The following is a 13589-nucleotide window of genomic DNA, read 5'->3' on the forward strand; positions in this document are numbered from 1 at the left end:
TGCCGCTGAAAACTGACAAAGCCATCCCCCCACTCGGCCGAGCAGGGAAGCCTCTTCATGCAGAGGCTTTGGGGTTTTGCTTGTTAGCCCTAGACCTCCACTGTTTCTAGTTTCTCTGGAGCTGGTCTTCCTTGGCTTTTGCGGCTGGCTGAAAATGCCATCGCCACTGGCTGGAGGTAGAGCTACCAGGAGCCGGGGAGAGAGAACGTTTGAAACAAGGTCGCTTGTTTTTTCTCTTTTCTGGTAACAGCGTAACTTTCTGCTGGATATCTTTTGGATGCATTTCTTCAAATCTTCCCGAAAAGGCGTTCACCATGAAAAGGGAAACTTGCTAGAAGCTTCTTGCATGGTACCTCTGCCGACCAATGTTTTAGCCAAAGGACTCTGTGCATAAGTACCAACTGGAGAGTAAGGCGAGACGCTTGCTTGATCGAATCTCTCATAGCATCTATTGTAAAACATAAGGCCTTAGGCAAATTTACCCACAAATTGGCCTGTTCTGGAGATAACTCTTTTAACCTATCTTTTACCTGGTCCTTGAGGACCTGACATACCCACTGCGGCTACAGCGGGTTGAGTAACTGCTCCTGCCAACAGGAAGGAAGATTTTAATAAAAAGATTCCAACCTTTTTTCTGAAGGGTCCTTTGTTTACACAAGATATAGCTGCATCTACCGCAGGTAAACTCCACTTCTTGTTAAATTCCTCTTCCATGGGGTAAAGAATTTCAGATTTCTTCGGAGGAGAGAAACGCTTGTCTGGATGTAACCAGTCTGCGTAAATTAGCTTCAATAACGGATGAACCGGAAAAGAGCCCAGGGAGGGGACAGATGATTCCAGATAACTCCGCGGAGGGCAGCCTGAATGCTGTTCGCACCTCTTCAGTGTAGCATTGCACCTGTGATCTTGGCACCTGGGAGGCAGAAAAAGGTTATTCTGATACTCCTGAGCTGTCCGACTCCTCGTCCCTGTCCTCCGCAGGTATAGCTTCCTCCTCCTCAGATCTTTCTGACAGAGAATCTACAGTAAATGAAGGGGATCGGCTTCGCTTTCTGGTCCTCTGAAAAGACCTAGCGATTAAAGTCGCAATCTTCTCTTCTAATCTCTCCATGGCTGCCGCAAAAGTGTCCTCAGTGACATATGCAGGCCCAGGTGCCACAGGAGAAACTCCCGATAGTGGCAATGGTTCCTCCTGTATAGGAAAATCAAGGCTTACTGGAGGGGAAGGTACTGAGCAGGCATGGGTAGAACTGCCAGTCTCCGGCGGTGTTGCCTTCTTGCTTTTAGCCCCTGAACCCTTTCTAAGGGAAGACATCTTACAAAGCAACAAGCCGAGGTACCAAGATGCATATACTCCTGTGCTCAGTTTAGCAATCTACTTTAAGTATGCAACTTAAACATACAGTTTCAATGCAAAGAGTAATTGTCTCTCTTTGGTAATGCACCAACCACATAGCGCTTACGTGTCCGCAAGAAAAGGCTGCTGCTGTGTCCCAATGGGAGAACTGCTGTCTTTGTCTGCTTTCTGGTCCCTCTCTGGGCGCCATTTTTAAAACTCGGCGTGTGCACGCCCCCCGCTACTTCCGCCCTCTCCCGATAAAGCGTCCCCCCCCCCAATCTGTTGGGGCGGCTGTCTAGAAGCATGGATGCCTTCCCCATGCTCTTACTTTGCCTCTCATCAGGTTTATATGAGGAGAGGAGCAGTGCCATGTCAGCAGAGTCTTTGCAGCAGAAAGCGTGCCTGTGGGTCTGACACTGCCTGGAATAAGGTGAGTAAACTCAGCTCTTTACTCCCCCTAGTGGCCAAAAATGAGCAGACAACCTCTAAAAAATTATTTAAAAAGGTCCTTAAGAAAATCTTAGGCTCCTTTTTCTCTTACCTTATCCCCGCTGCAGGTATAACTGCCGATTTACAGACAGTACCAATCTTCACCCACCTCAGTGGGTTTTGTGTGCCAACCTTCAGGGGTACGGGTTCCTATTCAAAGGACCTCTCCCTGGGCATTGTAAAAGACTCTGACCAGGCCGTTTAGCTGCAATAGCAAAAGGGCTAGACCTCAGAGCCCAGTCCTCCAAAGAGAGACATTACAGGCAGCGCTTCATACATGAAGCCCGGATCTTATCCAGTTTTAGCGTATCATTTAGCGTCTTGGATGGACCCAAAGGACTAGCTCTCTTTAGCCAAGCTTCCCTAGCACTTCTACACGTGTCCTACACCCTAGACACTGGTGAAAAAACTGAGGTAATCCCCTGATGGGAGGGGCTATATGGAGGGGAACTGTCTGAATGGTTGTGCCAGTGTCCAAATCACCTCTGGTGACCATACAACCCATTATGTAATGAATATGGCTCTGTGTCCCGTGGTGTACGATAAAGAAACATTGTATTTCTTATTTCTATAGCAGAGATAATGGTCAGTCAGACCAACAGTGAGGGTGAACCTCCAGTGGGGACACAGAGGGAGACGTTTACTAAACTGGAGCAATCAGAATCTGGTGCCGTTGTGCATGCATCCCTTCTTCTCCACCTCAGTGGTGGCAGTGAAGGAGAGAAAAGGGAAATTACCACAACATGAGGAAGGCGCGCACACACAGCCCCCCCCCCGATCAGCCGAGTCTGACGAATCCTTTTACATCATGTGGAAAGCCGTACGCGTGTTTACTCGGGGAAGAGATGGCACCAGTATGCACTATAGCAAGGAGACAATGAAGGTGTGATGCTTTGAGCAATGTTCTGCTGGGAAACCTTTGGTCCTGCCATTCATGTGGATTCTACTTGACACATTCCACCTAAATAAATATGGTCACCCCTTCATGGAAATGGTATTCCCTGAAGGCAGTGGCAAGTTAAATCTATAGAGGGCCCATCCCACAACTTACAGGACTTAAGACTGCTTTCACACTGCAGTGTCGCTAAAGCACAGTTTCACACTAGACCCCTCTCACATAGGTCGTCATAACCTTGTGCCTGGGCCTCCAAGGGTCATAGAGATGACTGGGGGCCATCTGGTAACCGGAAATCTCTAGGCTCAAGTTCTGGTAGCGACCAATTCGTTCTTTGGCTCACCGATCGCAGGGGCGAGCCAGGAGAAGCACCGGAGGGCGAGGGCATGTCTCCTCCCGCTGCCTGTAAGAACGATCAAGCGGCTGAACTGCCACATTGGATTTTTTTTTATGTTGCACAGAAACGCTGGCTGAAAAAGAGAATATCTGAATGATGCCTGTAGCTGCAGGCATTATTCAGATATTACTATGCAAAGTCCAGGATGTCATGACGGCCTACGGGCGGGAAGTGGTTAATGCACTAAACGACAATCTGTGTGTTGGGATGATATTCACAATACAGGGAGTGCAGAATTATTAGGCAAGTTGTATTTTTGAGGATTAATTTTATTATTGAACAACAACCATGTTCTCAATGAACCCAAAAAACTCATTAATATCAAAGCTGAATATTTTTGGAAGTAGTTTTTAGTTTGTTTTTAGTTTTAGCTATTTTAGGGGGGTATCTGTGTGTGCAGGTGACTATTACTGTGCATAATTATTAGGCAACTTAACAAAAAAAAAATATATACCCATTTCAATTATTTATTTTTACCAGTGAAACTAATATAACATCTCAACATTCACAAATATACATTTCTGACATTCAAAAACAAAACAAAAACAAATAAGTGACCAATATAGCCACCTTTCTTTGCAAGGACACTCAAAAGCCTGCCATCCATGGATTCTGTCAGTGTTTTGATCTGTTCACCATCAACATTGCGTGCAGCAGCAACCACAGCCTCCCAGACACTGTTCAGAGAGGTGTACTGTTTTCCCTCCTTGTAAATATCACATTTGATGATGGACCACAGGTTCTCAATGGGGTTCAGATCAGGTGAACAAGGAGGCCATGTCATTAGTTTTTCTTCTTTTATACCCTTTCTTGCCAGCCAAGCTGTGGAGTACTTGGACGCGTGTGCTGGAGCATTGTCCTGCATGAAAATCATGTTTTTCTTGAAGGATGCAGACTTCTTCCTGTACCACTGCTTGAAGAAGGTGTCTTCCAGAAACTGCCAGTAGGACTGGGAGTTGAGCTTGACTCCATCCTCAACCCGAAAAGGCCCCACAAGCTCATCTTTGATGATACCAGCCCAAACCAGTACTCCACCTCCACCTTGCTGGCGTCTGAGTCGGACTGGAGCTCTCTGCCCTTTACCAATCCAGCCACGGGCCCATCCATCTGGCCCATCAAGACTCACTCTCATTTCATCAGTCCATAAAACCTTAGAAAAATCAGTCTTGAGATATTTCTTGGCCCAGTCTTGACGTTACAGCTTGTGTGTCTTGTTCAGTGGTCATCGTCTTTCAGCCTTTCTTACCTTGGCCATGTCTCTGAGTATTGCACACCTTGTGCTTTTGGGCACTCCAGTGATGTTGCAGCTCTGAAATATGGCCAAACTGGTGGCAAGTGGCATCTTGGCAGCTGCACGCTTGACTTTTCTCAGTTCATGGGCAGTTATTTTGCGCCTTGGTTTTTCCACACGCTTCTTGCGACCCTGTTGACTATTTTGAATGAAACGCTTGATTGTTCGATGATCACGCTTCAGAAGCTTTGCAATTTTAAGAGTGCTGCATCCCTCTGCAAGATATCTCACTATTTTTGACTTTTCTGAGCCTGTCAAGTCCTTCTTTTGACCCATTTTGCCAAAGGAAAGGAAGTTGACTAATAATTCTGCACACCTGATATAGGGTGTTGATGTCATTAGACCACACCCCTTCTCATTACAGAGATGCACATTGCCTAATATGCTTAATTGGTAGTAGGCTTTCGAGCCTATACAGCTTGGAGTATGACAACATGCATAAAGAGGATGATGTGGTCAAAATACTCATTTGCCTAATAATTCTGCACTCCCTGTATATTAGGACACACTGGAAACTACTTACTTAAAAGTACCACTATGGCGTGGCCTGGACCGGCATGGTGTGAGGAGTGCTGAACGGGAGCTCCGCTTGCCACATACCCGTTTTTCCATATCCTAGGGCTAATCCTGCTTCACAGCTAACTTACATCGGGCTGCCTTGTCCCCTACCTCTGCAGGGAACATGTCATCGGAAAAAAATAAGTCGTACGCCTCCGCTAAGCTGGCTAAATATCGGCATCTGGAGAAGGAGGCCCGAGGAAGAAAATGGCGCCGACTCCTCTCCCCCTGCAGACCGGGATTGCCAGGGTATTGGAGGAAATATCCGACTGCAAGAGTACCATGATGAGCAAGATTGAAGAAGTGAAGATCGACATCTCCCTGCTCCGCCAAGATTTGCAGAAACTCAGGGAGCGGGTCACGGAGACCCGTATCAGCCGCGTGGAGGATGAGGTGCCACCGATCGGTCTCCACTGAGCGCCTGCAACACCAACTCACCATGGTCCTGGCCAAGCAGGATGATATGGAGAATCGTCTCAGGAGATGTAACCTCCGTTTTGTTGGTCTGCCTGAAGGTGAGGAGGGCTCTGACCCCCCTTCGTTCCTAGAAAACCTACTTACTGCCTCCTTTGACCGGGCAGATTTTTCCACGTCCTTTGTGCTGGAAAAAGCTCACAGGCTGGCGGCCAAACCCCCCCCCCCCCAAGGTGCACCTATTTACTGAAGCTAAACGCCAGCTGAGGATACGCCATTACTCCTATGCCATGCTTTTGCCGGCAAAGGCTCCGGGTGGTCGGGGAGGACAGGGCACACTTCTTTGACTGTCTATCCGACTTATCCCCCCCCCTTATTTCTTTGTTGGCTGCTGTAATCCCTGGACGCGCATTCGTCACTATCATGTGACTTCCTCAGGACTTCCTGAGGAAGTCACATGATAGTGACGAATGCGCATGAGTCCACTGAGAGGTATCGGAGGTGACGTTGGCGACAGATTGCCCCTCTTTTTACATGCTCAATTGTATTTTAGATTATGTGAGTACCCTTGTCTATCATCTCTGAGAATTAAAATTTCAAAACGGTATCACACTATCGATGCTTTATTTCTTTGGGGCGAGAAACTGATCAATCTGGGATGAGAACTCCAAAGAAGACCTGCCGTCTTTGGATCAGAGCCCATCGAGAGAACCATCTAATGTGGTTGGATCTATATGCTGTTACCTTACAGCAGTAAGGTAAGGGGACATCCTTATTCACCCTAAAAGGATCACTGGATACCCATTCCCCTTCCACTTCATATTGCGGACCCACACTAGCATTTTTGCTTTTTGGACTTTTGAAATTTTATTTATATATTTTTTGCTGATATTGCTCAAGCCTTGTTGATGGACTGTTTATCACCAGTTTATTAGTGTTACCCATCACAGTTATTTGGGAATTTTTTGCACCACCCATCACTTTATTCATAATTCATTTCATCACATTAAGAGGAACTTGTGGAGTTATATGATTTGCACCAGTACTGTTATTGTTCACTGATCATTTTATTCTTATGCTGATGCCATTTTGGCTTACTGCTCCTTATCTCAGTTAAATTTTCATCTCCTTCCCTCACCTGTCTATTCACCTATCCATTCACCACTGATTAGCGCAGCACTATCCTCCCCATTATCTATTGCTTATGGTTTGATACACCTTTCAGTGCCGCAGCTGTACCTCCACCCCTCCTCACTTCCATTTCCCCCCCCCCCCTTTTTCTTTTCCCCTCCTTTGATAAGCGCGGTAATATCCACTATTTCAATAATCCCTGGACGCGGCTGCCACTGTTCTCCCCTTCCTGTCCACTTGCTTCTCCCCTCCTGCTTTCCCAGTGCTTCCAGTATGTACGTCCTTTTTGTGGCCCTACAATGTGGTTTCCATTGGCAGGTCTAACCCCGTCATGAGGCCTGGGACGTGGACTCAAGTTTCGGTATCCTGCTATGTCCCCCGTGCTGGTTATCCTGGAGGCCTCTGCCTGGGAGTCTCACTCCTCGTGCTGCTGCTCGCTTTGCAGCGATTAATCGTCCCCCTAGACACGAGTGTCCCCTGCGGATCTCGGTGTACCAAATTACACTGTTCACCTTTTGGCGCAAGCATAGTTTCCCTGGTCTGGCCGACCTTGGTATGTAGCCCCTGTGTTTTTCTGGGAGCGCTGCCAGGTCGGACACCCAGAGTGTTTTTACAATTTATGTTTGTTTTGTTGTTTTAATTTTGTATTTTATGCTAACGAGTAAGGCCTATTGGTGTTTATTGGACAAACTGTGTGACATACATTGTAGTGTTCTATCATATGTTACTGTGCTGCTGGAGACTTGGCAGCTTGTGCTACTACCTCCTTCCCCGTCTACCCTGGGCCCTGTGAGCGGCGCCGTGGACGTCCCCCATATTGGGGCGCCCAGTGGTGGCTGCGGGTGGGCTCTGGGTAATGGTAACGATGACGTCTATGCTAGCCTCCAATGCCCAATGTGACATTTTTTACCTGGAATGTGAGGGGGATTAGGGCTAAACCAAAACGTGTGGCAGTCCTCTATCTTAAGGCGCAGCGTGCAGATATCATGGTGTTGGTGGAAACTCACCTTACGGGTCAGCTTATGATGTCGCTTAAAAAACCCTGGGTGGGATGATTGTATCAAGCCCCGCACACCTATAATTCCAGGGGGGTTGCTGTACTGGTGGTCAAAACAACACAATTCACCCTGCTACTACTTCGATCCGACCCCCAGGGCAGGTATCTGTTCCTACATGCCAAAGTGAATGGACTGGAGGTGTTGCTTTTGGCAATCTATATACCTCCTTCGTTCCAATTTACGGTCCTGACTGAGGGCTTGGCATTCATGTCCCAGTTTCCCACTGTCCCAGCAATTTGGCTAGGGGAGACTTTAATAATGTTGCAAATAGAGACTTGGACAGACTTACGACGGACTTCTCTGCTGTCTCCTCCCATCCGCACACTAGGTTTGGCAACCTATGTGACCTTGCACTAGTAGACATGTGGAGGCATTGTCACCCCTGAGACCGGACGTTTTCGTGTTTCTCAACGACACACAATGCCATGTCACATATAGACCTTATACTGGTTTCCCGTACTCTTTCCTTTTCTGGGCAGCGTTGGCTTTAATCCCTGCATACTATCCGACCACGCTTCCTATTGGATCGAGCTTCGGCTTGACTCAATCCCTCAGTCCTACACCTGGAAACTTAACCCCTTTTGGCCAACGGTGGTCCCAGATTTGGAGGACGCAGGCTCTGAATGGGAGTTTTTCTTTCAGGCCAACAAGGACACTGCTCCATACGAGGTAGTTTGGGACTCATTCAAGTCCCACGCCCGTATGTTCCTGTCCCAGCACATTTCCAGGTACCAAAAGACTTCCTCTCGGGTGGTTCAGCAAGCAGAACAATCTTTACAAGCCATAGAGCGCAAATTCTCTAGTAACCCAGCTCCCTCCACAGCTGACCAGTTAAAATTACAGGCAAGGGTGGTGAATGGTCTACACTTTGAAAAGGCAGAAAGGAAGATATTTTATACCAAACAATGGTCTTATGCGTGCGGGGAGTGGGCGGGACGCCTGTTGGCCTAAATGGCTCACAGATCATAGGCCCCCTGATGGTGGTTTCCCTCCGGACCCCTGGTGGGAGTTTGTTGACGGACCCTGAGGAGGTGGCTGGGGAGTTCCGATCGTTCTTCACATCTCTATACGCTTCTGCCACTAACAAATCTAGGGAGGAGGTTGCCACACTCTTGAGAGTTATCGCTTTGCCCACTCTTGCAAAATCCCAGATGGAAGTTACTAGAGGCCCCTATCACTAAAGATGAAATAGTAGAGGCAATGTCATTACTTAATACTTCTAAAGCGCTCGGATCTGATGGTCTGCACCTAGAATTTTATAAAACCTACGTTGAAACCATAGTCCCTAAACTCTATGAACTGTTCTCTCATATATTTAAATCAGGATCCCTGCCCCCTTCTATGAGTGAGGCCTATATCGTACTCATTCCAAAACCTGGCAAAAACCTAGAACTTCCCGAATCGTATCGCCCAATCTCGCTGCTCCAACTTGACAAAAAATTTGGCCAAGGTCCTGGCGCTGCTTCTGAACAGGGTAATCCTTACATTGATACATCCGGACCAAATGGGGTTAATTCCAGCTAAAAAAACACGGCTTATAACCTACGGAGGTTGAACATGAACTTGCAGGCCAGGCATGACCAGATGAGCTCCAGAGTGGTGGTGTCCCTTGACACCGCAAAGGCATTCGACTCTGTCGAGTGGGAGTACCTATGGGAATGCCTGACAAGATTTGGATTCGGACCCCGTTTTCTAAAGTGGATCCGCCTCCTATACCAGGTCCTGAGCGCCAGGATCCTGGTTAATGGCCGGATATCGGAACCAATTCCTCTTTCGAGAGGTACGCGCCAGGGCTGTCCCCCCTACTGTATGCTCTAGCTGTAGAACCCCTTGCCTCTTCCCTCAGAATTCATCCAGACATCCAAAAAATGTGGGGCTTTGGAGGAGAGAATCAGTCTATATGCAGACGATATGTTGCTGTACCTGGCCGATACAGGTCCATCCCTAACAGATAGCCCTTGAGATCATCTAAAACTTTGGTAGCTATTTCTGGCCTATAAATTAACTGGGATAAGTCCCAAATCCTCCCCATAGATATAGGTGTCCCCTCCCTACTCCAGGCTTGCTCTCCGCTCCTTAGAGTCAGCTCCATGAAATACCCAGGGATTACGATCACTCGTTCCCCTGAGGACTTTGTTAAACTCAATATAGAGCCCCTGATAGCAACCATGAAGGCCAAAACACAGACATGGACTAAACTACCCCTGGGTGTGATGGGCAGGGTGAACCTGGTTAAGATGGTAATCCTTCCTCAGTTCATGTTTTTTGGCACGCTCCTATATATTTGCCCCTTAGACTTTTTAAATCTATTGAAGCTATCCTTAATTCATTTGTTTGGGGTACGGCTCGGCATAAACTGTCCTGGCAAACGTTGAAATGTCCCACTACCTTAGGGGGTGCAGCGTTGCCTGACTTCAATCTCTATTATCTGGCAGCACAGATCTCCCACTTTTTTTATCTGGACAAACACGACAGGGACCGTTACATGGCATTGATTTGCTCCCCCCTGTTCCCCGGGTCTTGCCCACCCATTCCAGATTCTCCTTAAGGATTTCACCGGTAGTGGGGCATTGGGAAACCGTCGGGGCCTGCTATACGGCCATTGTAAAATCTGGGAGGTGGTGAAGCGTAAATTGAAGGTGCCACCTACTCATTTCCATACGCCTCTGTGGGACAACCCTTGCCTACACAAACTCTTGACTACACAGGACCAGGCTCTTTGGCTCAGTCATGGGGTACAGTACTTGTCTGATGCTTACCACGGTACCGTTCTGAAGTCGTTCCAACAATTAAAGGATGAGTTCGCTCTCCCCAATTCTATGCACTTTAGTTACCTCCAGCTCCGTCATGCTCTCCAGACGCAATTCCAAGATGCCCCCCCCAACTTAGAACAATTGGATACCCTTCGTATTATAAAGGGACAAGACTCCCGCAAACTAATTTCAGTATTTTATGATTCTCTCCTTCGTCCTGTTGCTGCGATTCTGGCTTATAAGGTGAAGGACAGATGGTCTGGAGATGTGGGCGGACTGGAGGACGACGAATAGGAAGATGCACTTGATGCCTGTAAAAAGGCGTCTACCAGGTTGTCTGACCGACTCACGCACCTTTACATATTACACCGTTCATATCTGACCCCTATCCGACTGTCCAAATACAAACCCAATTACAGTCCCCTATGCCCCAGGTGCAATAGCCCCTCCAGTACATTATTTCATCTGTTGTGGTCATGTCCAGCAATACAAGACTATTGGACTCAGATTGTTAAGTTCATTCATGATGAGATTGGGTCCCCCCTGACATTATGCCCGAAACAATTCATACTGGGGATATTCCCAGATCCGGATAAATTATTCCTCCAAGAGTCACTCTTTATTGCCAGGTTACTTATAGCAAGAAAGTGGCTTCAAGTTGCGCCCCCGACTATTCTGGAGTGGATTGGTGAGGTCAACAAGGTCCTGCCATATAAAAAGGAAATCTATGTCCATAGGGGTTGCCCAACAAAATATGGCAAGATCTGGGATGGTTGGCTGGGTAACGCTGCTACTTGCAATGAAATGCTTGACTGACACCCCCTATATGTTGTTATGTTTTAGTATTCCCTCATCACGTTACGCTGGGCCTACAAGTCTGTCAGCTGTTAGACTCTGTATTCACAATGTCTTGGTTTGTGTACTCCTCTACCTAACCCCTGCATGGTGGTAATATGTCTGGAACACCGAAGGTTTTTATATCTCATGTATGACTCATTTATGTACATTTGTATATCATGTTAAGACTATGCAAATGCATATACTGTACATTGCCTTTACTCTTTTCAATAAAGCACCACATTGTTTGTAAAAAAATAAAAAGTACCACTATATTTATAATCTACCACTGGAATCTTTTTGGAATCAAAAACGTAGAACATTTCTTATACTGTACACCTGCTGTAAATAAAACCATAATTTGTGGTTTAACGTACCAAATTTTTCCAAGCACTAGATTTAAATAAACCAAAACACATAACAGGTTGTGTACGCCGAACAACAAGGTAAGAAATACTTACAGCTTTTGCAAAAACTCCCATGAGTTCTGGGAACTGATGTGTGAGAAGAGCCAGCATAGCTGTGAAAGAGCATAGGCCCGCTGTGAAGAGTATGAAGAAAGGAAGTTCTTTCTTTGGATAGACTGAAACTTCATGAAATGCTAAAACAAAGAACAAGGATTTAGAATGTTACTTTAAAAAAAAAAAAAAAAAAAAAAACACTATTAAAAAGCAGTATTTGTTTGGCACTCGAGCTGTGTGACAAGAAGCACACATTTTAGGATATTGCACCAAGTCAATGCTCTAAAAGCACAGACGGTTTGCTAGAGGAAACATTGAGTGCATTGCCCATCTCTTGAAAACACAACATAGTTTTACACTGACATTTCAGATTCTACACTACCCCACACACAAATATGTATTATAATGACATGCTTGCTATATCCCACAATGCAGTGCCAGTGATAGGGATGAGGGCATGTCTAAGCTCCACTCGTATGTAAACCACCTGAATCATGACGACTCCTGAGGCTTACTTTACAGCTTTAAATACACCACTGCATTGCTTTAATATTTTGCACATAACATTTGTAATGATGATGATGGGGTGGTGTAAATCAGCCAAAAAAAAAACAGACAAAGCTAATGAAATGACAAACAGTATAGTACACTAGGCTTATATTCATAGATCACAGGTTATACACAGGCTACCTTCAGGTGACTGGACACTGTCATAAGCTTTGCTAGGGCCGTCCCTAGTGCACGCTCATAAAATCACAGCCAGTTCGGGATACTGTACTCAAGATCAGGAATTTGCAGGCAAGTCAAAATTCCCTTCATCATAATCGTACAGTACAGGACTTTTATTCATTGACCATGAAATGTTCCCACGCAATAAACTGAGGGGTGGCAGCAACACAGCAAACACAGGTTCACACAAAAGCAAGGGTTATGAAACCTGGAAAAATACTAAGATTACAGCGCATTATGACCAATGCTTGCATCACCCGAAGCCTGAACATCCACTTGGTAAAACCTGGAGACTGTGTGAAGGACCAGGTGTCTTGCAATGGCATACAAAAGCCTAATGCTGGAAAGCACAAGACACCCCAAAAGATCTGCTGAAATTAACTCTGATAGGAAAAGGAAGAACTCTTTCCCCAAGGGCATAGGCCCTGGAAAGTATTTGTCTAATATACCTGGCAATGGTGGAACAAGGGGCAGGATTGCCCTCTACAAGAGCTTGTAGTGAAGATAAAAAAGGATTTAGTTTTGCAATAGAAGCCATAACTGCCAGGCAGACGCAGAGCCATGACCTAGGGAATCTCCTTGGTGTGTTTTGGATTGGGACATAGGGAAGGAATGACAATATCCTTATTGTGGAGGAGACAACCTTGGGTTGAAAAGAAGGTCTATGTCTGTAGAACACTGAAGTCTCTGAGCAAAACCAAAAAGGCTACCGTAAAAGAAAGCCGACTGCCAGCTCAAAAACTCCCCCAATATAGACATATTAGCCCCTAGGAAGGAAAGCTTACATGTAAGGAGTCTCTGGAGTATAGAGAGCACCAGGTTCAGATCTCAAGATTAAAAAAAAAAAAAAAAGGTCAAATTGAGAAGACTATATGAGCAATTTTCTGAAGAAAAGTCTCTATTAATGAGTGTGACCCAAGGCATTTCTGGAAAGGAATAGATGAGGCAGAAACATATCCTGTTAATTGTATGCTGGTCAAGCCCAGCTTGGCTAAGATATAAACAACAGAGTATTCGCTGAGACTCAGATATCCAAGATGGGAATGACTGAATCAGATATACCTTTATCCTTTGGGACCTAGGTTTCAACAGCCATGTCACTAAAGCAAGAGAATGAGATGCAGAGTGGAATAAAGGGCCTTCCTTGCCGGAGCACATTTGGTCTGTTTGGAAGAGGCCAAGGTTCATCTGCCAGGAGTCCGAGTATGTCTGTGGTACCACAATATTCTTAGTTAAT

At 46.1% G+C, this 13589-nt stretch overlaps 1 protein-coding gene across 6 annotated transcripts in view; it reads right to left on the bottom strand.

Annotated features, from left to right (window-relative positions):
• The window catches only part of ST7 (suppression of tumorigenicity 7), a 169891-nt gene that overhangs the window by 9156 nt on the left and 147146 nt on the right, over positions 1 to 13589 (bottom strand). For all 6 annotated transcript variants that reach the window (XM_040343764.1, XM_040343763.1, XM_040343765.1 and 3 more), the window contains one exon: positions 11624 to 11763. In XM_040343764.1, the coding sequence (XP_040199698.1) occupies positions 11624 to 11763 (140 nt within the window). The remainder of the gene's footprint in view (positions 1 to 11623; positions 11764 to 13589) is intronic.

This window comes from Rana temporaria, chromosome 3, assembly GCF_905171775.1.
Source record: "Rana temporaria chromosome 3, aRanTem1.1, whole genome shotgun sequence".
NCBI lineage: Eukaryota > Metazoa > Chordata > Amphibia > Anura > Ranidae > Rana > Rana temporaria.